The following is a 27,815-nucleotide window of genomic DNA, read 5'->3' as shown; positions in this document are numbered from 1 at the left end:
ACTGATTGGGGGAAGGCCAAGAACCCTGGCTGGTATCAACTTTATAGAACATAACTACCACAAGTAACGGAAATCAACTATATGTATACGGAGGGAAAAAGTGTTTTTCAAATGCATCTGATTTTCTTATTCACACAAGTTGGGGGGGGGAGCCTTCCCAAGAAATCGCTCCACTACTCTCCCAAACAGCCTATAAAAGTGGTCATCAGGCTTTCCACTATTCCTTTCCCCCTTCACTTTATTCTTCCGCAGTTCTCTCTCTCTCTCTCTCTCTCTCTCTCTGTGTGTGTGTGTGTGTGTGTGTGTGTGTGTGTGTGTGTCTCTTGAAGGGGCTCTCCACCTAAGTAATGTTTTCCAAGAATCTAGAGTCCTATACTAAATTTGATAGCGACGGTCACAGACGACGCACACGTACGTTCAAAAGTGAGCTCTGCGGCTGTGTTCCCACAAAATTAATTGAAAAAAACCCGTAGTACCACAATTCTATCAGAACTCAGAGAAGGGCATTTCCCCACTTTGGGCATCCACCTTTGGAAATTCCCAAGGACATTATATAAATACACTAAATTTTTTTTTTTCTTTTTAACAGTAACTGCAGTGAACCCTCCCACAAGCCTTAATAAAGCTGTTCGGCTCTTAGTTTATTTCCTCTGTTTCTTTAAGACGTAAGTCGGGTGTTTTGCCCTGTTCAGAAATGGCTGCCCCTGCTTCACATGCACTGCGCATGCTTCTTGAACAGAATTTGGCGTAGAGGCAACTCAGTGACTTACGCGGCGCAAGATGGGGACTTGGCGGCGGGCATGACTGAACCTCCCAGCATGCTTTGCAGCCCGGCGGAGAGGCCCGACGTCTAGTGATGGGGAGCCTTTGGTGCTCTACGCCGCCAAATCGGCTGTAGAGGTTGAGGTTGAGCCCAGGGCCTGGGAATTGGACGCTCGCAGAGGGGGAGAATGGAAGCGTGGCGCTGTGTGAGGAGGGGCTACGGCCGCTGTGTGGTGGGGAGAGGCAGGTCAGTAGGGCTGGGTGGCGGGAGGGAGGAGGGAGGGGCGGGCGGCCTGGGGGCGGGCGGCCAGGGTTAACCGGGGCGGGGCGGGGCGGGGTGGGGAGTGGGGGTTGGACGAGGAAGAGGGCCCGGGCCGCGGTACCGTCAGGACGGACCTCCAGAGACCCTGAGGGATAGGTAAACCCGGCGCGCAGCCGGAGGGGCGCTCGGCCCACGCGGTCCGGGGCCCGGGCGCGGAGCGCGTCGGCCATGGGCCGGGTTCGTGCTTTCCGGACCAGGTTGGCCTCAGAGTCCCGGCCCTTTTCCCCCAACCCAACCTCCGAGCCAGCCTGAGCCTCCGGGTCCCCGGCCTCCCTCCCCAACCCTGCAGCCCCCTCCGGGAGCTGCCGGTCTGCAGGGAGGGACTGGTTTGTTGTTGTGTTGGTGCCTCTCGAACTTTAGTCACTGGAATCCCAACCTTTACGATTATTAGCAAATTCCCTTTCCACATCTATATTACTTACTGGATATTTTTCTTGAAATTGACTCACTTTTTAAAAAAGCACTTCAATAGGTGCTGCACACGTTAGCGTCTCCCTAAGCAGTATCCGTGAGATCTTGGGTTTGGTATACTGATTTTTTTTCCTAACATTTTGAAATGGATGCTTAGATATAAAAAAATTTTAAGTTTAAATGTGTACCACGCGAAACCGACTGGTGTACCACACGTGGGAAGCACAGCACTCTATTAGTTTTTACATGAGTTATGGGGATCTGGTTTTAACTCCTGTGGTCTTGGGACTTGACAATTCAGTTCAACAATGTTTCCTGAGTACCAGCTGTGTGTCAGGCACTGTGCTAGGCACTTGGGAAGAGACCCAGATTAAAATGAATAAGAAGGCACTGGCCGTGAAGGAGCTCATCATTTTAAGAGAAAAAAAAAAAAGTCTGTATAAAGTAGCTACAGATATAGAGAATGTTTTGTAGTACAAGTATTGTATTTCAATACGGTAGCTTATTAAAATAGAAAATGTATGGGCAAGCCCCAAATCTCTATGGCTTTCAGAGTTGTCACAAAGCAGGATACACTACCCTTGTCATGTCTTTAAAGATTTACAATTACATTGAGTTTAGAGAACAGTTTGAAAATGTGTAAACTGCTCAATATATGTAACAGTTAAAAATTTAAATGCTGTTAAAATGAAACAAATGTAACATATGAAAGTCAAATAACAGTTAAATACAATTTAAGCAAAATTCTTTTGGTGATAAAAGTGGACATTATTGACACTATCTTGGAAATGTACCTTTAATGAATTCTGGAGGAAAGGATAGAAGTTTTTCTCAGAATCCTAGCATTTTGCCAGAATAGTGTAGTAGAAAGAAGGTGGTGCTTGAGTTGCGTTGTTTCTTAGGAGAGCCTGAGAGCGATATATCTATTCAAAATAATAATAACACTACTTTGGAGACATTTTTCATGCTATAACCTATCATATAATTGGTATCAGATAATTGATGCTGTTGGGTTTGGAGTGTTGGTGAATTTCTAGTAAGTAATTCTCTTTCATTTCCCTCAAGGAGAAGCGTGCTTTAAAGTAAAAGAAAAAAAAAAGGGAGTAGCATGGAACAATAAATTATCTACGTACTGATTAGCAAGAGAGGTACTTTTATGAGGTAGTGATAGTCTTTTGTTAGCTGTGAAGATGTTTGGAAAATATAACCTTGGTATAAAAAACATGTTCAGAAGCATGTTTTTACTCCAAACCCAGGTTGGAGAGATTCACTTTAATTGTAGTCACCTTATGTGTTCTATATTTGATTTAAGTATTATGTTTGCTGTGGATTTTATTTGTCCATTGAGTTTTATTAGATGCTAGAAAGCTACTCTGAATACCGTTTGGTGATTGATTCAACACAGCTGAATTGTGCGGACTTTCAGAAGTGCATCTGGTGTTTCGGGAGGTTGGTGGATTCTGTTAAGTGTTTAGAATACCATTCATAGTTGTTTAGGGAGAGTATTGAGATATTGCCACTAGTAGTTAAGTAATGGCTGCTTTTTCCCCCATCCTTCACAGATTTAGAAGTCAGATTTTAAATATTAGACATTACCTTCCCTTGAGGAAACATTTAGATTTTGTGTGCTACAGCTGAACAAGAAGTGGTGCCTCAAGGAGTGTATTTATTTCTTTTAGATACCCCATGTTACCCCATCACCAGAAGAGTCTGGGCAGAGACTGGACTGCACCGTGGGAGAATCTGCAAAGGTGTTGCTGGAACAGACATATTTCTAGTTGTATGAGGTGGCCTGGACATTACTCTCGTGCTCCTTACCCATACTTCAGTAGTAGGCATTTTTCACTAAATTGGAGACCACCTTGTTTGTTTGAGTCTAGAACTCAGTTTCAGTACTGGAACTGGACACCTGACAACCTGAGCCAGACATCTTTGATTCATCTCTCTAGTTACATCATGAACTCTGAGGGAGATGAGCCTTCATCAAAACGAAGAAAACACCAAGGTAAAGGTGACATTTATCTTGGTGGAGAAATAGACATAAGCCATAGAGTAATTGAAACTTCCATATTTAATCCTTAAGAAAACCTGCAGGTTTTAGAGGTGTTGATGTTTATTTTTAGCCAGTAGTTTTCTGTTATAAAAAAGGAAATTCTTTTTTTAAAATTAAGATTTTTAAAAAGAAATCTTCAATTAATTGTGTATTTCTGGCAGTAAAAATAGAAGTGACTCTACATATAAACTAAAGTTGGAAAACAATGGAGGACTAGATTAATACATTAAGTTTAATTTAAGAATAATTTTCAGATTCAGTGTTTTTGAAACAAAGGTCCTTAGACTTCTTAGAAATTGGTGGATGTATGCTTGGGAGTCCACAGAGCTATTTAAAAAAATCATGTTTTCATTTTTAATGTTAGCTTCATTGTATAAGACAAAAGAATTTCCTTAAATAGAAACAATCATAAATGAAAGCTATTTTCTTAAAGAATCAGATTTTAGCTTATTAGATTTATATTTCTCATACTGGGGTCTGTAGACATAATCTCGAGAGTCTGTGGGAAGTTTTATCTTTTAACCACATCTTATTCAACTTTGAGACACTTTTTTCTAGATATCTTGATTATTTCTATTTTTCTCATATTCTTTTTACTCTAAACAATTCACCAGGCTCTCTGTGCTGCCAGCCCAGCCCTGCCTCCAAAGTATACATGAGTTGTCTAAGTAAATTTGGAATTGTCTTTCTTACTGAGCTGTGGTTTTCAGTGAAGATCATCCCTCTGAAGATATGAAAATAGGCTGTGTAAGTGTTAATGTGTAGGAAGCTGACCTAAGTTTGTCAAAGGATGGCATTCACAGTGTCTCACCTGGAAGTCAGAGCTAGATTAGTTAGTGCTCTTTCAAGTAGAACTTCTACTACACATTTAAGTAGAAATTCTAAGCACTCAAAAGTGAAAATCTGGGCTTCTCTGATGGCGCACTGGTTGAGAGTCCGCCTGCAGACGCAGGGGACACGGGCTCGTGCCCCGGTCCGGGAAGATCCCACATGCCGCGGAGCGGCTAGGCCCGTGAGCCATGGCCGCTGAGCCTGCGCGTCCAGAGCCTGTGCTCCACAACAGGAGAGGCCACAACAGTGAGAGGCCCACGTACCGCAAAATAAATAAATAAATAAATAAAATAAAAAGTGAAAATCTATTTGTATAGCACTTAACCACCACATGTGTTTATAAACAAAGCTTTGTTTGAATGATTAAAAGGTGTATTTAGAGACATTAAAATTAGGTTCCTAAGGACAACGCATACTTTATAAATCTAGGGCTGTATGATGACATGAGATAGCTTCTCATTCACGTATTCATTGTTCATGAGGACGACACACTCCTCTTCTGTTTAGCCTTTTGTTATAAATCAGGTGTGCTCTCAGATGGAGCGGTGGTGTAGTGACACAAGCATGGGCTTAGGAACCGCTCCCTGCTCTCATTCTGCTCCACCACTAATTGTGTGGGTTTGGACAGGTCACTGAACCTCTCTGCTCCTTGGTTTCCTAGTGTAAAATAATGCCTACTTTGAAAGCCTGTGGAGGCATGAAGTGAGATATGTCAAAGTGCCTAACACACTGTTGGCTTCATAGTAGGTACTCAGAAAATCCTGGTGTTGTTGTTTTCCCTTTAATGGACGGGGAATTACATTTACAGACTGATAAACTTTGATTGCAACCTGACTCTTTATATGTCCGTTCTTCCTAGGTATTGTGAATAAGGAAAATGCTCTTCGTTAAGCCATATTTGTGACTTCTGATATTTCACTAATACTACTTTTCAATCAAGAGAACAGCATTGCTAACTTGCCTATCACTTTAAAGTGGTATTTGAAGGATTTGTGTGACACAATTATGACCTTTTAATTAGGCACCCTAAAAACCTGATCAGGCCTATTGCTTACTTTCTTTGATTCATCTGTCTTCTCTGCTGTGATCACCTTGTTGCTCCTGACATGGAAGGTATATAAGCTTTTGTAGTGTGAATTTATGTTGTGAAGTATGTGAAGGCCAAAGACTATCCACTCTCTCAGTAGTTTTCAAATTGTCTTCCAGGGAACCCTAGCATTCAAACACATTTCTGTATGTTTATTAAAAGCAAATGTGGTCAGGATAAGACGTGTTTACCCCATCATCCCAGCTCCAGTCCCAACATACCAGGGACTGATGGTCATAACATGAAAAGTAATGCCAAAGGGTTATACAAGCTGTAAAAGTCTGAAAGCCACTGTATTAATTTGATAATCTGATGGTCTCAGTTATTTAAAAAATGGAATTACAAAAAGACTTGGTTACAAACTCTTAATTGCCAGGACTATACAAATTTTAATGCTTTTATATGCCTTTATATATACATATTCTACAAGAAAGTATGAATGATTTTTTTAGACTTTCATCTTTCATATTTTAATGCAATGGTGCCATCAGGGTAGTGCTGTAAGTTTGTGATGGTAGCTTACATTTTGTTTGTATGACTAGAGCCCTTTCCATCTCGTATACATATAAAGACTTAATGATTTGTGGCTAAAACCATAGACAGTCCCCAGTTTATGAATGAATTGTGTTCTAGATAATCAGTTCTTAAGAATCAGTTCTGTTTTCCTCATAGAAGCTATGTTATAAATCTCAGGGTAGTTGTGTGGAGTCAGTATAATTTGCTTTAGTTGTGGCCTTTAGGGGTAGGATTCTCCATTTTCAGTGAAGGATAAGGAAGGGGATAGCTTCCTTCTCTTTCCTGGGCATAGGATAAGCTCTAGGCTAAATTATGTAATAGTTGAACACTTTTGTTTAGTTTGGTTTTCTTTCCTTCCACCATTTTTTCTTAACCTTTCTCCTCAGGCTCCTAGTACCTTCATGGTATCATAATTCCAACTCCCCTGTTCCACCCAGACCTCACTATTCATAAAAATTACCTTCCTCTTCTGTCCTCTGGTCAAAATTCCTATTCCCTCAGTGCAGCAGATATCAGCATTTAGATTTTGAGGGAAGAAACCTGATTAAAGTCAATTTACCAGAGTATATTTTAAAATTTTTACTTCACTGGCATTTTTATAGAGCGTACTGACACTTTTTTTCTTCCAGTTTTATTGAGATATAATTGACATATCAGCCCTGTATAAGCTTAGGTTGTACAGCATAATGATTTGACTTACATACATCATGAAATGATTATCACAATAAGTTTTGTGAACATCCGTCATTCCACAGAGACACAAAAGTAAAGAAATACTCTTCCCTGTGATGAGGACGCTTAGGATTTACTCTCTTAACAGTTTTCCTATAGAACACACCACAGTGCTCATTACATTGATCATGTTGTACATCACATCCCTAGTATTTATTCATCTTATAACTGGAGGCTTGTACCTTTTGACTGCCCTCAAACAGTTCCCCCTCCCCACTAGAGTGTGTTGATATTCTGACTGTAAATATACCATCATTGTAGAAGATTTGGAAAAATCTACCACAATCCTTCCTCTCAGAGACAATTACTCTTAAAAACAGTGGTATGTCTCCCTTTAGTCTTTTTTCCCCCATATATAAAATATTTTTCTTCAATTTAATTTTTAATTGGTGAAATCTTAGGGATTGTCATCCAGTGAAGTGCAAACCTTCTTTCAGGAAAAGGGAGATATTCTAGGGCTTAGATTTTTTTCATATCATCTAATCATGCTCAAAAGTCCATCTTCAAATCTTTTTGTTTCCCAAGTTCATCCCATTTCTTTTTTTTCCCTTCTTTTGAGCTTATAGATTCTCTAAAATGTTCCACATTTTTTTTATGGCTTCCATGGCAGTAAGAGTATCCTCTTTAATGGTGGGGTGAGGAAGACAAGATCAAAGGGGGGTGTGTGTCTGTGTATATATACATATATATAAACATATATACTTAGTGGTGTGTGTATCTATAGTGATACACATATATATATATATATTTACTTTTAGTAGATATTTCTAAGTCAAAGACTGCCTATAATTGCAAAATCTCATGCTATTTGATCCTCTTCTCATCACTTTATCAGGGTACATGGTGTCTTTGCAGAATATAAACTATCACACATTCCTGGTTGCTGCATGCTAGGTTTGTCAGTCAGGCATCATGATTTACTAGCATTCTGTAGCTGTATTACATTTAACTTTTGCTTTGGTGTGCATTAAAAATATTTCTTTTGCTTATTTTGTTTGCATTCTTCCAGTAAATACTGCTTCCATTTATTGTCATTATATACCCTTCATTCATGTCTAAACCAGATTTCTCAGATGAATTGTTTCTGGAACCTAGTTAAGCATTTGATGATCTTATCATACTAATAGGTGATAAAATACAATGTGAAATCACCTTACTGAAAGGCCAGCTGTGACATACAAATATATTATCATGGTTATGAAGTTGCTGAGCATGTCTGCGGCAGAGCCACTTCGTAACCATGGGGAAGTGAGAAACCGTGACCCCAATACAGTCAGTTTTATTAACACACACTCTCAGCCTCCAGAATGACTTGCTAGACCCTTTTGTTGCTGAGCGTGTCTGTGGCAGAGCCACTTCATAACCATGGGGATGTGAGAAACCATGACCCCAATACAGTCAGTTTTATTAACACACACTCTCAGCCTCCAAAAGACTTGCTAGACCCTTTTAAACTGTTTTGTACCTCTTGGTCAGTCAGTGTATCATTTTACTGCCTTTGTAGTCAATTTGATGACAACTTCTAGTTAACGAGTACTACATTGCCATTTCCTAGGGAAAAACATTCTGTTCATTGCCTATAGGAATGTTTAAAAGGCAAGAAAATACTTATATACAGGAAAAATATCCATTTTTAATTAATTCTTTGTATTTTATCTAATATATTTTAACAGGCACAATAAAACGGCATTGGGAATATATATGTAACCATAATAAAGAAGAAACGAAGATCCTAGGAGACAAAAATGATGACCCCATATGTGGAGACAGTGAGAACAAGTTTGACTTTTCAGTGATGTCCTATAATATACTTTCTCAAGATTTATTGGAAGACAATTCACACCTTTATAAACACTGCCAGCGGCCAGTATTACACTGGAGTTTTAGGTTTCCCAATATTCTGAAAGAAATTAAACACTTTGATGCAGATGTAAGTACAAAATATCATCAAAATTCTTCACATAAGGAAGAGTTGGATTCATTTCTGAACTAAATGGTTTTATCCCTTTTGTTTGTAGGGTAAGAAGGGAAGACATTAAATATAGTGATGAGGGAATTCCCTGGCGGTCCAGTTGTTAGGACTCTGCACTTTCACTGCCAAGGGCCTGGTCAGGGAACTAAGATCCCACAAGCCACAGCGTGGCCCAAAAATAAATAATATATAAATATAGCGATGGAACAGTTTTTAACAAGGTATCATAACTTTGGAGGAATAACTTGCTAATGGTTGTTGATATAAATAATTATATAATGTTTCACATAAGATCCAAAAAGTTTTAAGTGTCAATCAGTTTTGAGACAGGGACTGGCACCATATTAAGTATTCAGTAAATATTTCCTTTGATTCAAAATTTAAATAATTCGTGCAAAAATTTATTTAGATGATAGCATTCGAAAAATTATCTCTTAAGAAAGGACTAGGGGCTTCCCTGGTGGCGAATCCGCCTGCCAATGGATTAAGAATCCGCCTGCCAATGCAGGAGACACGGGTTCAAGCCCTGGCCTGGGAAGATCCCACATGCCGTGGAGCAACTAAGCCCGTGGCCACAACTGCTGAGCCCACATGCCACAACTACTGAGCCCATGTGCCACAACTGCTGAAGCCTGCGCACCTAGAGCCCATGCTCCACAACAAAAGAAGCCACAGCAATAAATTCGTGCACCACAACGAAGAGTAGCCCCTGCTCGCTGCAACTAGAGAAAAGCCTGCGTGCAGCAAAGAAGACCCAGTGCAGCCAAAAATAAATAAAATAAATTTTTTTAAAAAAGGACTAGAAGGATTTAGTACTAATAAACATGTAAATTCAGGAAAAATATTCCAACATATAAATTATAAGTATTTCCTTTGGTAAATACCAGTTTTGGATAATAAGAGGGCTTCATGTGATTAAAGGTCAGGGTTTTGGGGACTGATCAAATTTGGAGACATTAATTTGATAGATCTATACATTACAAGAAAAAAAATTTTTTATTTCAGCTTTCATCAGGTTTTTAGAATTTTAGAAACCTATTTTTAAAGACAAAAGCACCAGAAAATTCATATTTGCATTTTTTTGTTTTAATTCAAGCCATTTTTTTTCTTTTAAGGTACTTTGTTTGCAAGAAGTGCAAGAAGATCATTATGGAACAGAGATCAGGCCAAGTTTGGAATCATTGGGTACAGTGTAACTTTTACTTTAGCCAGATTTACTTAATGGGTTGTTAAAGTATAACTTGCTAATAACAAAGATGTGTGGTGTATTTGGACCAAAAATATTAATTTTGAAAAAACTTAATATGCATTTCAGAAGGTCAGGAAAACATTGAGGTATATCAAATGGGACCTTTTGTGTTAATACATAATTTTAATTCGGATGGAAAGGTATGCAAGAATCTCTTAATAGCTTCCTCTCCAGGAGTTGCTTTGCCTACTCCCAGAGCCCTAAGATTCTGAGTTCCGTGAGATCAGGGACCATCGTGTCTAGTTCATCATCATATAATACCAGTGTCCACCGTGTGTAATGGGTAGAAGCTGAAAATCTGTTTGGTGAGTGAATACCTCTAGAAACAGGTTGTCTGTTTGAGAAATGCTGCCTACTTTGCATTCATTCATGCAGCAAATATTGATATTTTTTGAGTGCCTACTGTACACCATGCACTGTTCTAGCCAGTGGGGATATAGCAGTAAGCAAAACAGGCAACAATCTCTGCCCTTGGGGAGCATACATTCTAGTGGAGAAAGGCCAAGAATAAACTGAACAAACAAGTAAATAGTGCCTTAGGTAATGGTAGTTTTCTGGAGAAAAGCAAATGGGTCAGGTTTCAGTTTTAAACAAAATGATCAGAGAAGGTAACATTTGAGTAAAGACTAAGGAGGTGAAGGAACAAGCCATGGCTAGAGCTTTCCAGGTAGTGGAGATAACAAAGGAAAGGCGCTGAGGTTGGAGTGCCTTAAGGCAAGTGAAGCTGCTGTGTGTGGAGTGGAGCAAGCGGGGAAGAATTAGAGGCAAAAAGGTGAGAGATATGGGGTTGGGGGTGGTGGTGAGGGGGCAGATTACTATAAGGCCTCACTGTCTTTGTCATGACTCTGACTTTTGTTAGGATGGAAATGAGAATGTGATAATGTACATGTATGTAACCCTGAAGTCTGCCAGTAAAAAAATCTATTTGACCCAGTCTCAGACTTTTTTGATTCTAACACTTATTAACATCCTACATTACTAATGTTTTGCAGAATACACTTTGGTAAACGTTGTTCAAAAAATTAGGAGAACTGTGTTTTGCCATATATATAATTTTTCGTGTGTGTGGCAAAACACAGCTCCTCTAATACTTATATATATAAAAAACCAGCCATCTTCGTTTAAAATTTTTTTCTTTCCTCTAGGTTATCACTGTGAATACAAGATGCGGACAGGAAGGAAACCTGATGGCTGTGCCATTTGCTTCAAACATTCCAAATTTTCCCTCTTATCAGTGAACCCAGTGGAATTCTACCGCCGTGATGTTCCTCTATTGGACAGAGACAATGTTGGATTAGTGTTACTCTTGCAGCCCAAAATCCCAAGTGCTGCCTCCCCTGCGATCTGTGTGGCTAACACACATCTGTTGTATAACCCAAGGCGAGGTGATATTAAACTGACCCAACTGGCAATGCTTCTGGCAGAGATTTCCAGTGTTGCCCATCAGAAAGATGGCAGCTTCTGCCCCATTGTTATGTGTGGTGACTTTAATTCTGTTCCTGGTTCTCCACTGTATAGTTTTATAAAGGAAGGGAAATTGAATTATGAAGGACTTGCCATAGGAAAGGTACGTGCTTGTTTCCTCATCATTAGGAGGTGGACTTAGTCTCTCTCTTGGTTGTAAAGTAAGGATAGTCATCACAGGGCTGTTTGAAAACCTTGATGAGTCAGTACCCTCACTTTACCAACCTGTGATGATGAGCTACAGCTACTGATAAGTAATTATTTTACTTGATTGAATTTGACCTATTGAATTTCCATCTATTTGTGGCAACATTCTGCTTGGAGGAATTGACAGGCAGTAAAAAATTCAGAATGGGGGAGGAGAAGAAAAATGAAAGCATTGACAGACATGAGTACTGCATAAATAAGGAATTACTTACAAGGTGGCAGAATAGAATTTTGAATGCTGGATGTGGGCAATATAGTTGGCAAAACAGTAATTTAGTATTTATTTATTATATAAGTTTCCCTTTATACAGTGATAAATATTTTAATTCTTTAGCTGAGTAATTTATCCCATGTTTTTATTTTAAGTGTACTTTCTTTTGCTTACTTTAGATAATTTCATCTTCGGTATATTTAACCAAAATAAACTCTCCACCACTGAGTTTTGAATGATAGTTTGAAATTTTATAAGAGTTGATCTCTCTTAGTATTTTATGTAAAAGGAAATATATTGCAGGTAGTAAAAAAGGAGGAACAGTATTAGTCCAAAACTATAGATCGTTTAGATTTCCAAATTAGACAAAAACATGCATAGGAAAAGATTGCCATTTACATGTAAATAATAAGTGCTTTCTGAACTGTATTTGAACAAGATTTTATAAGCACAAATAATCAATGTAATGAATAAAGGGTAATATTTACCATTCTTGGATTCCCTTTTATCTAAGAAATAAACTTTTCAGTACACAAACTATTTAAAATCTATTCACCTAAGATACCTGTTGAAATTTTGTTTAGGTATCTGGCCAGGAACAGTCTTCACGGGGACAAAGAATTTTATCTATTCCAATTTGGCCCCCAAACCTAGGTATCTCACAGAACTGTGTGTATGAGGTACAGCAGGTACCAAAAGTAGAAAAGACAGGTAAGTGTTTGCAATACATTTTGGCAGTCTTCTTGATAATAGTGTTCCATTTGAAGACATAAAACTAAATTTTTAAAGGGATAACATCTCAGTGATGAATATTCATATATAAAAGCATATAGTTGTTTGCTTATTCCTTTTTTTTAAGAGCTCTAAATTTACCTTTTTAAAATTCAGCTTCCAAAATTATCTTTGCGTGAATTACTTGCATGTTGCTTTGGAAATGTTTGTGTTTTATTTTTGCTAATTCTGGAGATCATCAAAACATAGATACGAGAATGAACCATTTAACTAGGCATCTATCTAAACTAGATATGTCTTAAATATTGTTCCTAGAGTAAAAGGACTATACTAAGGCAAGCTAGAACAAAACAATACATTGATAGTATAAATATATTTCTCTTTGTTCTTACAGACAGTGATCTGACACAGACACAGCTGGACAAAACAGAGGTCCTAGTAACAGCTGAAAAGTGAGTTTTGGAAAGCAACAATAGACATTTGCTGACTTTAGTTGAGTAAAGAAATCATTTCTCAAAAATCACTTGGATGAAAAATGAAGTTGATGTTATTTTATGCTGGTGAAGAATGCTGGCTCTGAAGTGAAGTAGACCTGAGTTCCAACCTTGACCTTGCTACTTTTTAGCTGTGTGATTTTTGAGCAAGAAATTTAACATCTCTAAGGTTCAGTTTCTTTATCTATAATTTGGGTTGTTGTGAAGATTAGATGAGACAAAGCATGTAAAGCTCAGTGTTTGACATACAATAGTAAGTGCTTAAGCACTGCTGTTTATAGAAGCAGCTTGTCCAGGGACCTGAACAGGCTAGTAAATTTATTATCTTTGAAATTTATTGCTATTACATATTTAAACAAAGGTCAAGATCACAGAAAAATATCTTTCAGATTTCAAGAGGACCTTTAGCCTCCTTTGACTTACTGGATCTTGAAACAAATCTATAGGAGAATTGATCCAAAAGAATATGTCTGTAGAAAAGACAATTACTTATACCATATCTCTTAAACTACAGGAAAAGGTCATCAGAGGTAGCTGGGTGAAGATGCCTGGATTTCTTTTTATTAAAGAATCATGAATCTTTAGGGCTGTGGTTGAGAAACAGATGTATATTAATACAACAGGGTGGAGACTTAAATCTTGTCTCTTGGGAGATTCTTGAAATGTCTTGATTGTTTCATATTGTGGCTCTTTTATAGCTTTGACTTTCGTTTAACATTTAAATTTCGGGACCACCTCTCATTCTCTTTATCTGCTTTCTCCTCAGTCTTATTTTATTTTGTATATCTTGTTTTGGGAAAATTTCTCATATATAAGAATTAGTAAGAAAGCAATTTTTTTTAATTTTTGAAAAAGAATATATAAAAATCTGTGATTAAAACTTTCAAAGTAAAAACTTCCCTGAGTAAGATTAATAAAAAGGTTACTCTTACTGACAAATACTTAGTTTTGAGTAATTCTAAAATCTTTTTATAACAAAATGGGGTATAAGAAAAGATACTTTTAAGTATCTATATAAATACAGTGTGTGTATACGCATAGCTTTTATCTGTAAACTGAAATGTTGGTAGTAAGATAACAGTTTGCAGGAGACCTATTTTACATTTAAAAATATTGTAAATATAAGTCCTTAGACATAAAAAGTTGCTAAAACTTGGAAGTAGAGCATCTTGAAGCAATTACCTTTGCTTATTGACATATGAGCTCTTTAAAAGCAGAGCAACATCTTTATTTGTGTATTCTCAGTGCATAAGATGAGATAGTGCCTGGGACTTAGTACATGCTTGGTAAATGTTTGTTGGGTGAATAAAAAAAAAGGTTTTTTTAAATTTTGTTTTCTTTTGTGACATAAAAGATCCTTAAAATTCATGATGTGTTAGTAGGAAATGATTTTTAAACCTTTTACCCATAACATTATGTGTATTTGTAGTGTGGGGTAAATGTAAACCATTATAGAAGCTGTTTTAAGATACAGTATGGGGAATTCCCTGGCGGTCTGGTGGTTAGGACTCCACGCTCTCAGAGGGCCCATGTTCAATCCCTGGTCTAAGGTCCTGCAAGCCGTGCAGTGCAGCCAAAAAAAACCAGATGCAGTACAAAATTATCTCATATACCATACCAAGAACAGTCATGGTAAAATATAACCCCTCTGACATCAGAAGTCTGTTAGTTCTAAATAGCATTCCTAAAGGCCACTTTAATTTTCCTTCTTAAAAACAACAAAAAACTTATAAATTGTTTAAGAATATGTGTTCATTCACAAGTGAAGGCTCTCAAATATGTTATAATTAATTTTAAAAGTCACATTAGGGCTTCCCTGGTGGCACAGTGGTTGAGAGTCCGCCTGCCGATGCAGGGGACGCGGGTTCGTGCCCTGGTCTGGGGGGATCCCACATGCCGCGGAGGGGCTGGGCCCGTGAGCCAGGGCCGCTGAGCCTGCGCGTCTGGAGCCTGTGCTCCGTAACGGGAGAGGCCACAGCAGTGAGAGGCCCGCATACCGCAAAAAAAAAAAAAAAAAAAAAAAGTCACAGTAGTCGGTTAAGTATTGAGCTCCCCACTTGCACCCCACCCCATGTATCACAGCTCTGTTAATGGGTTTTGGATATCACTGCATGAATAAAGGAATGCAAAATTGTGATATGGTCTATTTAAATAAAGCTTGTCCTAATGTCTGGTTTTGTCTGGAAATGAAGTGAAAAAGTGGTTTAAATAGGAGGAATTATAAAAATCATGAAGAACTTGATGGATGCTAAATAATTTTTCTTTTCAATTTAGATTATCTTCAAAGTTACAGCACCATTTCAGCTTGTCATCTGTTTATTCACATTATTTTCCTGACACTGGAATTCCAGAAGTAACCACCTGTCATTCCCGAAGTGCCATAACTGTGGATTATATTTTCTATTCTGCTGAAAAGGAAGGTGTTGCTGGGCAGCCAGGTAAAGAATGCATGTAATCTTAAATTCTGCTTGAGAACAAAGTAACTAAAACTTCAGGGCTAAAGTTGAGAAAGCTAGCTAAACATCTAGATGTTTAGATTTCGAAATTAAAAATATTTTTAAATTGGTAATACATTTGGCAGATTGGTGATATATTTGAGTAAATCAGTTTATCACCTGCAAAAGTTGGAGGCAGTAGAACACCTCAAAGCAAATTATGACCCAAGAATTATATCCTCAGCTCTATCCTCCAGTCCCAGTCAGCTTCTGAGGTAGAGCACAGATCTTTCATATCGCCCTTTGGTTTTACTCTCCATACATTTATGTTTTTCTTGTGACAGCAACATCATACAGTTTTGTACTTAAATTTTACTGAAGTATGCTGCCTTCATTGTAGGGCCTTGCTTTTACTGCCAACAATTGACAGTTTTGTCATGTTGAGCCTGGAATATTGGTTCTTCCTGGAAAGAGAAGTCTATAATACATGTTTTCAAAAAGCAAAGGTGATAACACACTCTTCTTTGTATGATTCAATGAAAACAAGGTTTTATTTATTTATTTATTTTGCGGTACACGGGCCTCTCACTGTTGCGGCCTCTCCCGTTGCGGAGCACAGGCTCCGGACGCGCAGGCTTAGTGGCCATGGCTCACGGGCCTAGCCACTCTGCGGCATGTGGGATCTTCCCGGACCGGCGGCAGGCGGACTCTCAACCACTGCGCCACCAGGGAAGCCCAAGGTTTTAAATACTAATCAAAGGACTTAACATGGAGAAGAAAGTGCCATTTAAAGTAACTGGAAGTCAAAAATATATTCAGAAAACTGAAAATCCTAAATGTGGGCAGCTATTTTGTTTTTCCTGATTTTCCCCTTTTTTCTTTTCCTTTTTCTTTTTTCAGTGCTACTTTTCTTTTCCCATCTGTTTGTTTGTTTTCTCCTTCACAAGGGTAACCTTACTAGTAACATTCAGGAGGTGGTTTACTCCTCTCTGCTAGATCAACTCTGCAAAATAAGCTTGCTTTGAATTTGTAATAAGGTTCTGGTAGTTGTCATACTGAAGAACACTCACTAGGTGGCGGAAGTGTGCCATGGACCAGCATCACTAATGTTAACATTAAGAGCACATCCTCTTTCCATGGGTACTGAGTCTCTGGGACCAAACTATACTAACTTATTCTGCAGTCACCTCATAAATGTCCTACTCAGATGTGGCTTGGTCTGATTTTATACAACTACAGAAAGGTTGATGGGTGAATTTCTTAGGTAGTTGTCAATCTCAAATTATTCTTAACATCTTATGTGTTGCATTGATATTTTCTTCTAAAGATTATTTGCAGAAGTTGAAATGGAAAAAAAATCTGAAATAGAAAAAAACAAGCATCTGAAACTTGTTTGTTAGAGAATTATAATTAGGTTATGTCACAATAAAAATTTAACCATATTCTAAAAACTGTTTCATATTAGACTTCCAGAAGGGTGTCAAGCTATATATCATTGTTGTTTTAAAAGAAAAAAAAAAGATTGGTATGATTTACAGTAACCTGTTGTTTCACTAAATATGTATATGTTTCTTTAATGTAGGAGCCGAAGTTGCTTTGGTTGGTGGCTTGAAACTTCTAGCTAGACTGTCACTTCTTACAGAACAAGACTTATGGACTGTTAATGGACTTCCAAACGAAAATAACTCTTCGGATCATCTGCCTTTATTGGCTAAATTCAGACTTGAGCTCTGACTTTTTTTTTTTTTTTTTTGCGGTACGCGGGCCTCTCACTGTTGTGGCCTCTCCCTTTGCGGAGCACAGGCTCCGGATATGCAGGCCCAGCAGCCATGGCTCACAGGCCTAGCCGCTCCACGACATGTGGGATCTTCCTGGACTGGGGCACGAAGCCACGTCCCCTGCATCGGCAGGCGGACCCTCAACCACTGAGCCACCAGGGAAGCCCCTGACTCTCCTTTGATTACATATATATTGTGCTTTCCCATTTATGTTCTTTTTCAAAGAATGTAAAGTTCTTAAGAGTTTGCATGTTACTTATTTTTACGCTATGGAATTTCTGAAGAGGTTATGTTAAATGCTTGAAACAGCAGAAGAAACAAGTTTACAACAATTTTCTTTTTTTGATAATGAAAAAATATTTGCCTGACAAGTGAGATCTAAACGCTCTTTATTGTAAAAGAGTTGTAAATATTTATTCTAAATTCCAGTAAATTTGACAGTGATTTTTAAATATAGTGCAGTTTCTTTAGTCCTCTTAGTAAAGAATTTCATTTCATGTTTTTGGCAAGCTTTACAGTGGATCCAAAATATCTTTGAGTTCTTACAAACCACAACTCATTTCCCTTGCAGAGGCCCGATATCATCATGAGGATCATATGTTTGTTGAGTCCTAAGTAGTTCATCTCAGAAATCATCAGGTTCACAAGTGTCCAACCAACCATTGTAGTTTGTTTTTGAGGGGGCTCAGTAATGCTTTTTAAAATTGTACAAATTGCTTAATTCATCTTATTACTATCCTGAGCCATGTAATATACCTGCATTTTATTGGGGAAATATAGGTCACCATAACTAGTAGGATGAAGTGCTTTACACAAGCCCACTTTCCATCCTGTCATAGACCATTGCAGGATACCTAGGAGAGGCAGAGATTGGGGTTATGCCTTGTGTTTCCCTAGTAATTTTTTTTTTTATATATTCAGTTTCAAGAAAAGATCCCTGGATTCGGAAAGATATTTTATTTTACTTAACTAATCCTGTAGAAATTTATTTTATTAGGAAACTTATTTGGAACAAAGTGGCAGCTATAAGGTTATTTTTATTTTGCCTTAGAAATAAGAGGAAGCCAGCAAAACTCTAGAGAGATATCAGCTTGGAGACATAATGCTCGTAAGTAGTAACTTTAACTGTTTTGTTTTGTTGTGGTTTAACTGTCGTGGTTTTGTTTCTAAAATGTTTTATCATGATGCAGCAGTGTGAGATGATGCTGATTTTTTTTATAAAGTGGTGAAGAGCAGGCCTAAAAAATGCTGTAGTTGGCTCTGTATAAGTGTTTGAATCAAAAAATTTTAAACATAATTGAAAATTTTCTCTTTTTTAGACATTGGGATCAAAGAATTATGTGCATTTTTACTAAGTAGTAATTTTATACTGAATTATACAAGTTTTTACAGTGGGTTTTCTTAATAGAATACTTCATCTTAAATTAGAAAGCAGCAGCTACTTTATAGTCTTGGACTTTAAAAGTTTTTCTACTAAAGTATTTACTACAATTTTTAAAAAATAAACCAGATAAATACCCACAAAAGGCATGTGGGTTACAAGGATTTGCCTAGTAAAAATTATAGCGATAAGCAAGTACTTTTAACTGTTTAATGTCTCGCTTTCTCTCACAGTATTAACTATAGTTCTAGGATTTTCATTTCGTAGTAACAGTTTTCAGAAGATTGTATGTTCTAATTAGCAGATATTGTCATCATCAAATAATAACAGCACATAGTATATTTATCCCCTTTTAGTATTGGGGAAAGAAAAATGAAGGTTCATTGATTACTACTTTGTGTTGTGTGAATTTATTAACTAACTTTATATATAGGTATTGTTGATAAACATCCCTGAAAACCTCTATGAAAACTTAATTTTTTGTATCCTGATTAATATATTGTGATTTTAGGCCCTTTTCATGCGCTTCAATTTTATGGAGTTAATCCATAAAATTGCTTTCTACTTTAGCTTATAGAATGAAGTATTATTTTGTGTACTGGAGGCCAAAGGGTCCATGTAACATCATAGCTTTTTAAAGCTCCACTAGGGACTTCTCTGGTGGTGCAGTGGTTGAGAATCCGCCTGCCAATGCAGGGGACATGGATTCAGTCCCTGGTCCGGAAGATCCCATATGCGGCGGAGCACCTAAGCCTGTGTGCCACAACTACTGAGCGTGCGAGCCACAACTACTGAAGCCTGTGTGCCTAGAGCCCGTGCTCCACAACAAGAGAAGCCACTGCAATGAGAAGCCTGCACACTGCAACGAAGAGTAGCACCCACTTGCTGCAACTAGAGAAAGCCTGTGCACAGCAACAAAGACCCAGTGCAGCCAAAAATAAATTTATAAAAAATAAACAAAAGCTCCACTAAAATTAATGTCCATTTGTCTTTACTTTTTTTGGTCCAAAGAGTTAATAACTCTGTTGGATCCTTGTATTTATCTGCCAAAATTAAATTAATTTAAATTTGGTTAATTGCTGAAACCAAATCTCCCAGTCTCAAGCGCTATGCTGTCCAAGTGTGTGTGTGTGTGTGTGTGTGTGGTTTTTTGTTGGGTTTTTTTTTTGGCCGCACCCTGCGACTTGCGGGATCTTAGTTCCCTGACCAGGGATTGAACCTGGGCCATGGCAGTGAAAGCAGAGTCCTAACCCCTGGACCTCCAGGGAACTCCCTGTGCTATTTAAGTTTTAAATGGAAAGGGATACATTGTGGAGTAATGAAATTTTGGCTTTACTGTAGCTTTTGCTATCAGTATGCATGTTTGAAGTCATCTTTTTTGGAATTTAGCAGCTGTATGCTTTTAACCCTTTGCTTTCATAAAAAATTAAAAAACTAAGATCCAGAGAGTTCAAGGGGTTGGAGAAACATTCACGTCAAGTCATTTGCACTTTTTCCCTGTAAGTTACCTAATATATTATTGTACTAGTACATCTGTGCCTGAAGATTTTGTAGTAGATGTACTAAGCTGTGTAATTGACTTGTTGCCTCTTCTAAACTGTTTCATTACCCTTTTCAGCCTTTATTACTTAGGGTGATACCAAAATATAAGTGAATTAAGATACACCAAAATAGAGTGATGTTTAACACAGAGTCTGAAAATTGTGAACGACAACAAGGGTGAGAGAGTGATAAATTAGTTTACTAGGACAAGTATGTAATAAGAGGAATAAGAAAAAAATCACACCATTTATATTTTTAGAAGGAAAACAATCCTTGAGTTTCCAGGATGGTTTTATTAAAGTCCCATGCTGTGTATAAACATACAAATGATGAGAAAAACATTAACTTGAAACATGCACTTATCTGGCATTCCCTAAAATACCATTATACAAGTTTTCATTTACTTAGAAAAATACCCACTAAAACAATCACAGTTTTTCTTAAAAGATTTTAAAAAAAATGTGTTGGCCAGAACAAAGTCCAAAGAATAAACAAGATTCTGAATTGCATGTCAAAAAAACTGTACAAGGTTGTACATAAAACTATAGCTTACAAAAGCCTCGGGTATAGTAAGAATACTGAATTAGGATTTCCAAAGTTCTATTTACCAATATCTATTAATAAAATCCTTATGAAATAATTGACTTAGAAAAAGTGAAATGCTCATGATTTCAGAGTGTATAGAAAATACTAAATATCACTTTCTGAAATAAAGTGTACTCAAAACAGCACAACATGTAGTCTAGAATCAAAATTTCTGTCATTCATTTAAACTTTGCATGTATTGCCATAATGGCTTAAGCATAAAATTTCTCTTGCATTATTAACTTTAAAAACTAGATTTCAGATCCCTTCATAGTTTTGTTTTTTACCTTTTGAATTATAGCCAGTTTTAAAATCAGTTCTAGGGGGTAAATCATGTCTTTTTTTTTCTTGCCTTATCAATTAAATTACTTCACTAGAATGTTGGAGTTTGGTGCCTTTCTCATATCTTTTAGAAATTAACATATTCCATAGGCAATAAAAATAGAATAACAACCAAGAACATTTTAAATTAATTTTCATGTTTCTGTGACTAACTCTTGCTTTGGGGAAATGAGTCTTAAAATCAAGAAATGAGTGTGGAATAAATCAGGTTACCAATTGAATCATCAAGCCAGTTGGCAGTTTTAAGGCTTATGCATCAGCATATTAGAAACAGGTTGTATTCCTATTCCTTTCCCCTTTTCTGTGGGAAACAAGAGGCTATGCAACTATTGGCATTCCATATTTTAGATTGGACAGTACTTAATACTTAGAAAATCCTATTCCAAGCTCTTAGAATGATTGCAATGTTATAAGTAGTCTACTTATTGGATATAATATTTTCAGATTGATAAACAGATGATGGTATTTCATCTAGAGAGAGAGCTAGGTCAGTATTGTTTTAGAACGAGAATGAAATGATTCACTGGCGACTGCAAACATCTAAATACATGTGGCCATGAGGCTGCAAATGGGTTCATCTTGTGAAGGTTAAAGATAACTCATTTTAAATTCTGCTAACTGATAGTATTCTTGAGGAAAGTGGTTAAGTTCTGAATTTTTAACTTACGCTGTATTTTAATCTAACTGAGATGTACACTTCAGTCAAAGAAAGTCAGAAGGGGAAGCACTGAGACTGAAATAACACTTTTGTTGACTAGCAGACTTCACTTAAATATGCCTTTTGGGGGCTTCCCTGGTGGCGCAGTGGTTGAGAGTCCGCCTGCCAACGCAGGGGACACGGGTTCGTGCCCCGGTCCAGGAAGATCCCACATGCCGCGGAGTGGCTGGGCCCGTGAGCCATGGCTGCTGAGCCTGTGCGTCTGGAGCCTGTGCTCCGCAACGGGAGAGGCCACAACAGTGAGAGGGCCCGCGTACCGCACACACAAAAAAAATATGCCTTTTGGTCTCATGAGTTGGCATGGTTGCTAAGATCAAACAAATGAAACGGAAGCTGTATTCTTGATAACATACAGACTTGGTATGCTGTTAGAGTTATTCTGTGTGGTCTGCAGCCAGAAGTTACACTGTAACTACCATATGCAGGCCAGATATTCATACTGTGCTCCGTGGACTAAATCACACTATAAGGTGTAACACTGTACCTGAAGACTTTTCCATTAAAAAAAAGGTTCTGCTTCTCTAATTCATTGTATTTTCCAATACCAGTTTCTAAGCACCATGAAGTGGTACCTAAAAGCAAGGTACTGGAAAATAATCACATCGTGTTGTATTTGGTCTTAATATAAGACATCAGAACACATCTCTAACAACAGTGAGTCCTTCAGAATCAAGGCCTGACTTAGAGTTTCAAAATCAGGTGAAATGGGATCAGCAAGGTTAGCTGGTTCTCAAGACCTACTGATTCACTCCTGGCCTGTGCCTTTGAGTGTGTTACTGTCAGAGGTAATTGCAATACTGCTAAATTTGTGTAACAGTTCATGACCCTGTGTGCTTTTTGCTGGACTCTGCAAAGTTTAAATGTTAGTGACAGAACATAGACTAGCTTCTGAACGTGCTTTTCTTGTTTTGAAAGAACAAAAACTGCTGTCAGTGAATGCTTTAAGAAAGATTTAAGAAAGAAGTGACTCCAAGGTTCTGAAAATGGTTTCCCGTATTGCCAGAAGAATTTCAGTGCTTTTTTAGTAGAACACTTGCATATATAATACCTTAAATTTCATCGCATGTGTGCACCAGGAAAAAAAATTCCAGACCTTGTGGAGATCCCCATGGAAAATACTGGGGAAACAATACAAATAGAATATAAAAAAACAAAACACCATTAAATTTGCATATCTGATGTCAAGATGCTGAGGTAATATTGACTGCTTAAAAAAAAAACCCACCAATCTTTGCCGCTGTTATTGCTGAAAAAGACATTAATACTGATTGAGTTTACCTTACTATATCAAAAGTGGGAGGGAGGGTTTCATGAACATTTATTACTGCTGTTTAAAACAAGTAAAAGAATGTAGGTAAATGGGAAAATATAAAACTACAGTTATGGTCTTACCCTTTCTATCCAGAGTGAGTCTGACCGCAGTGGGGTTTATTACTTAGCCTTTTCGTGGTTGTCCCTTCGTGAATTTTTTCAAAGTTAATTGTTACCACCCACTCAGAGTCTATTCCAAGTGAACCCTTACAAATAAAATTCACAAGTTCTTAATAAATAGTTGCAGTTCCTCCTGAAGATGCTGGGTAAAGTGCAGACAGAAGCACCATAGAAGCCCTGTTGCTGGCTGTATTGCTGGCCTAAATTCGGATTTGATAGCCCACTTCATTCAGAGTGCTGAGATCAGCCACCTTCTTTTCAGGCAGTGCAGGCCTAAGGGTAAAAGAAAGACGGTAGGCGAGAGGGGAAGGGACAGAAAGATCATTCAGTATCGTCAGGGACCTCTACCCTTTTGGTATTTGCCCCCCCTACACACACACACCAGCCTTAGCTCCCAACTCCACCTCTTGTTTCTGAAGTCCACCTTTATAGGTTTTAAGGAACCTTTTAATAGGCTTTCAATGTAGAGTTCAAAAAATATTTACAGGTTGCTGAATGAGTTTGTTCAACTTTAAGCCTGAATTTGGTCACACTGTAACTTCTAAAACCTAGTTTCTGTAAACCTTGAAAGGGTCTAAAAAAGTTTGACTACAGTAGAACTGAACATCTGAACCAAATTCTCCTAGAAACCTTGGCCCCCTCGTGTCGGTGCCCTGGGGAAGCCCAGCACCTACAAGATGTCTCAGGTGACTAAGGTTCTTGTGGAGATTCTCAGCCACTATTCCAGGCTTGAGGGTATAAATCAGGATGAATCTTTTAGAATTCATCTGTAAAAGCAGGTCAATGTGGAAAATCATTCAGTGGCAAATCACCTCTCTTCCCTAAATACATTTTCTCAAGCACTTTCCAATATGACAGTACACCCAAGCATTTATAGGAAGTTGTAAGAAAGTACTTCAAGGTGGGGAAAGAAGTCATTCAGTAGCACATCATCTGTCTTCATTAAAGATACTTCCTAGGTGACTTCCCAATATAAAATCATACCTAAGTGTTCTCATGATTTATCTCACAATTTTTTCCATTTTTAAAATGAGCCTCCTCCTCACCTTCTTTGGTAAGACATAACCCAGATTGTAAACCAGTATGTCTGAGTTCTAATTGAAAAGTTTCACGTTTTTACAAGAAGATCAAAGACATTTTTAGGTTACACTTGAACATTAAGTGTTAAAAAAAGAGAGACCAAATGAAAATATAATTGTTTAAAAGTTTCCTGGTTTATACCGAAAGATTTTCTAGCAGTAAATTTGTTTTTCCCTTGGCATGTGTGTGGTCCAACTCACTCAGTGTTGCTACAACGAGAAATCAACAGCTAGCTTCTACTTAGGGTACTGCTCGATAAAGGACACCAGGCTTAGTTTTGGCAACAAATTCTATAACCCCTCACATTCTCACTCTCATTCTCTCTCTACTTGGCCCTCCCTCTCCCCTCTTCCTCCCTCCCTCCCTTTCTTGTTTTCAGAGATGTCCCATTTCTGATAAGTCATTAACAGTCTATGATCATCCCCTCTGAAACTAGATTATCCAAAGTGGTACAGAAACCTTCCCTGACCTGCTACTTGACACTACTAAAATAACCTGTAACCTTTCTTGTCTCCATTGCACGGGGCTTACTTCTCAGCTGGACCATGTGCCCTGCTTTATTGGTCAGGAATCATGCCTCTCATTCCTTTGTGTATCTTCTCATGGTGCCCAGGATACACAGATGATGCTGATAAATATGGCCGACTATGGGTAGAAATCCCAATACTTCCTTGCCTACACCCTTCATTGTATTAAAGAGCCTAAGGCTTCTGACCTTCAGGGCAATGGTGTCCTCCAGCAAATACATGCCCTAGAGATTAGCCATTCCCTATAAACAGAGCCACTGCCTCAGGCCTGGTAGAGTGGCTCCCAGGGACCACTGCAAGAGCCATTCTTGAGTTGCCGGCTAAAGGGAGCACGCTTTTGCTTGAGGATTCAAACTTAACCTTGTATTTCTGCCCTACTCCTTGGCCAACTGATGTGGGGGAGAACTAGGGTTTTTGCAGACAAGCCAGGTTCACAGTCCATAGGTATCAATATCTTGTTCGTTTTGTCATAAAGCCTGAAGGAAGTCTGTTTTGTCTCCTTGCCTGGCGGAGTGCTGTCTTTACAAATAGCTAATATGAGACTTTCTCCCTCAAGTGGACTCCCCTTAAGTTAGCATCAGCCTAAGGCAAATGTGGTTAGAAAGGTAAATTACTCCCCCCTCTGCAGTGTGCCCCACTTTTAGAAAGTTCAGTAGTTAAAAATCCACTGGCCGGGCTTCCCTGGTGGCGCAGTGGTTAAGAATCCGCCTGCGAATGCGGGGGACACGGGTTCGAGCCCTGGTCCTGGAAGATCCCATATGCCGTGGAGCAGCTAAGCCCATGCGCCAGAACTGCCGAGCCTGTGCCCTAGACACCGAGAGCCACAACTACTGAACCCACGTGCTGCAACTACTGAAGCCCGCGTGCCTAGAGCCCGTGCTCCGCAACAAGAGAAGCCAGTGCAGTGAGAAGCCCACGCACTGCAACGAAGAGTAGCCCCCGCTTACCGCAACTAGAGAAAAGCCCACACGCAGCAACGAAGACCCAATGCAGCCAAAGATAAATAAAATAAATTTATTTTAAAAAATCCATTGGCCAAAGGATAAGCTTGAAGTACCCATGTGCATTCCTTGCTTTAGAAAAGAATTCAGTAGGGATCATTCCCTATAGCAATTGAAATAATTTTCCACCATGGCAGCTCTTTAGATCTCCCGTTGCCTCTGAAAGTTTAGCAATCCCTTGTGCTTAACAAGAGAATCCCTTGCTCCACGGTCCTTGCAGCACCTACCAATTAGCTCACCCCAGTTTCCGAACGTTTCTCGCACATGCTTTCTTCCTGGCCTGGCATCTTCCTCAACACCAAGTCACACCTCTCCTCCTTCCGAGACTCTAAAGGTGCCGCCCTTCTTATATGAGAATAATGCTAGTGAGACCCTAGCTTCATATTTCTCAGGTGTTGGGATAAATCTGCATTGACCTATTTTCTCTCCCTCGGTCCTCTGACCAACAGCACCTGCTGGAAAGTCAGTGGCAGGACAGGCGACAGGGTAGGTCAAGGAGAGAACAAACCCTACCCACTCAGCCCTGTAACGAGGGCTTCCCTGGGGTCACTGCAGCGACAGGCCACAGGCACAAACCACACGCTTGCCACCTCCTCAGAAGCCACTTTTTGGCCACTCTCCTGGCTTCCTCCTTTTGGAGCCCCTCAGCCCTGAGGAACAGAATTTTCATATTTTTCGAACTTTCTGTGCCCTGCAAATTTCTCCCTTTACCTTTCCCATGTTCTGCTCTCAGCACCCTTGAAAACAGATGCACTTTAATGAGGGGCTCTTATGGGAATTCTCTGGCATCCCAGGGGTTAGGACTCAGCGCTATCACTGCCAGGGGCCTGGGTTTGATCCCTGGTCAAGGAACTAAGATCCCATGAGCCGTGCGGTGTGACCAAAAATAAATAAAGAAAGAATGTGGGGCTCTTTGGCCTCCTTTTTCTAAACCTTTCCTTATCACTTCCACCAGTTCCCCACACCTTCCACGTGCTGAGAAACCACCGTTATAAATAGCTTTTATTTATTAGGCACTTACTCTGGGCCAGGCATTGTTCTAAGCAGTTTACATGGGTGAATTCATTCTCGCCATAACGTCATGGCACTGATAGTGTTACTACCCATTTTACAGAGGAAGAAAGGGAGGCACTGAAAGTTAGGAAGCTTGCTCAAAGCAAAGTCGTGTGGTTATTAGCAAGTGGTGGAAACCAGAGTTCTTCCCCAGAATCTAGAGCCCATGCGCGTGACCAAGATGCAAACTGACCCCCATCCCCACGCAAAGTATCCTCCCAAGCATCTGAAGATGACATCAGGCCACTCCTGCCTCTGCACCTTGGCTTTTGGAATGCCTCCTGCTTGTCTTCTCATCATCCTTTCAAGAACCAACCCAGATGCCACTTCTCCCCTGCAGTATTTTCGGACTTCCTCTCTCCACAGCACACTGCTCCTTGCTCTGTATGCACTGGTGTTTCCTTTTGTACATCTGCTAAAGTATCTCAAAGGCTCATAATCCCTGTGCCCGCCTCAGAGACTGCAAACAACTTCAGAGCAGGGATCAAGTGAATTCATCTGTGAATCCCCACTGTGGCACCTGTACCCCTCAATAAATTTTTGGTCTAGTTCTGACTAACGTGTAAATGACTGATAGGACTTCTTTCTGTTACGTTTGTCATGGGATATTTTTATTTCAACAAAGTCCTAAGCCAGGAATTCAAGCCACCATGACACCATTCGAAGAATTAACAAGTAGGAAGAATTTTTTTTTTTCTGTGTAAGAGAGGCTTTACCTTATCTCCGAAAGCTATTTGGGGAACCTGCCTACTTGTACAGCTAAATGTGGTTCTGCAACAACAGCTTGGGGGCTTCTAATGGAAAGGGACTAAGCTGTCTCCTTCCTCTGTATCTCCACCCCTCCCACCTCCCCCCAAGAGCCCAGAACCCAGAAGAGGAAAAAAAAAAGGTTAACACTG

General features: G+C 38.9%; 2 protein-coding genes across 12 annotated transcripts in view; one reads left to right on the top strand and one right to left on the bottom strand.

Moving 5' to 3' along the window:
* Positions 1 to 774: 774 nt before the first annotated feature.
* ANGEL2 (angel homolog 2) lies at positions 775 to 19,600 on the top strand. 10 transcript variants are annotated; one of them, XR_009531209.1, is made up of 11 exons: positions 1,126 to 1,281; positions 2,853 to 2,944; positions 3,175 to 3,500; positions 8,388 to 8,644; positions 9,802 to 9,871; positions 11,081 to 11,502; positions 12,402 to 12,528; positions 12,944 to 13,001; positions 15,318 to 15,481; positions 17,061 to 18,364; positions 19,278 to 19,600. XR_009531209.1 is itself a non-coding variant. In XM_060091105.1 (10 exons), exons 2-10 carry the CDS (start codon positions 2,853 to 2,855, stop codon positions 17,210 to 17,212), a joined length of 1,668 nt encoding a protein of 555 aa, XP_059947088.1. In that variant the 5' UTR covers positions 1,126 to 1,281; the 3' UTR covers positions 17,213 to 19,600. The 10 variants fall into 10 exon arrangements, 9 of the variants coding, with proteins under 9 accessions (XP_059947091.1, XP_059947096.1, XP_059947093.1 ...); XM_060091105.1 differs by having other exon boundaries at positions 17,061 to 19,600; XM_060091106.1 differs by having other exon boundaries at positions 2,844 to 2,944; positions 17,061 to 19,600.
* Positions 19,601 to 20,819: 1,219 nt separating this feature from the next.
* Positions 20,820 to 27,815, bottom strand: part of VASH2 (vasohibin 2) — a 36,593-nt gene continuing 29,597 nt past the window's right edge. For both annotated transcript variants that reach the window (XM_060088494.1, XM_060088495.1), the window contains one exon: positions 20,820 to 23,528. In XM_060088494.1, the coding sequence (XP_059944477.1) occupies positions 23,456 to 23,528 (73 nt within the window). In that variant the 3' untranslated portion in view covers positions 20,820 to 23,455. The remainder of the gene's footprint in view (positions 23,529 to 27,815) is intronic.

The sequence above is a fragment of the Mesoplodon densirostris genome, chromosome 2, assembly GCF_025265405.1.
Source record: "Mesoplodon densirostris isolate mMesDen1 chromosome 2, mMesDen1 primary haplotype, whole genome shotgun sequence".
NCBI classification, from domain to species: Eukaryota; Metazoa; Chordata; class Mammalia; order Artiodactyla; family Ziphiidae; genus Mesoplodon; species Mesoplodon densirostris.
Note: the sequence above shows the minus strand (reverse complement) of the source record. Positions and strands in the feature narration are given on the sequence as shown.

Bases quoted from the DNA above. Each gene is read 5' to 3' on its own strand.
- ANGEL2 (XM_060091105.1), top strand. From the start codon at position 2,853: ATGCTAGAAAGCTACTCTGAATACCGTTTGGTGATTGATTCAACACAG. The intron at 11,503-12,401 runs GTACGTGCTTGT...AATTTTGTTTAG, and splicing joins AAGGACTTGCCATAGGAAAG to GTATCTGGCCAGGAACAGTC. The intron at 15,482-17,060 runs GTAAAGAATGCA...TCTTTAATGTAG, and splicing joins AGGTGTTGCTGGGCAGCCAG to GAGCCGAAGTTGCTTTGGTT.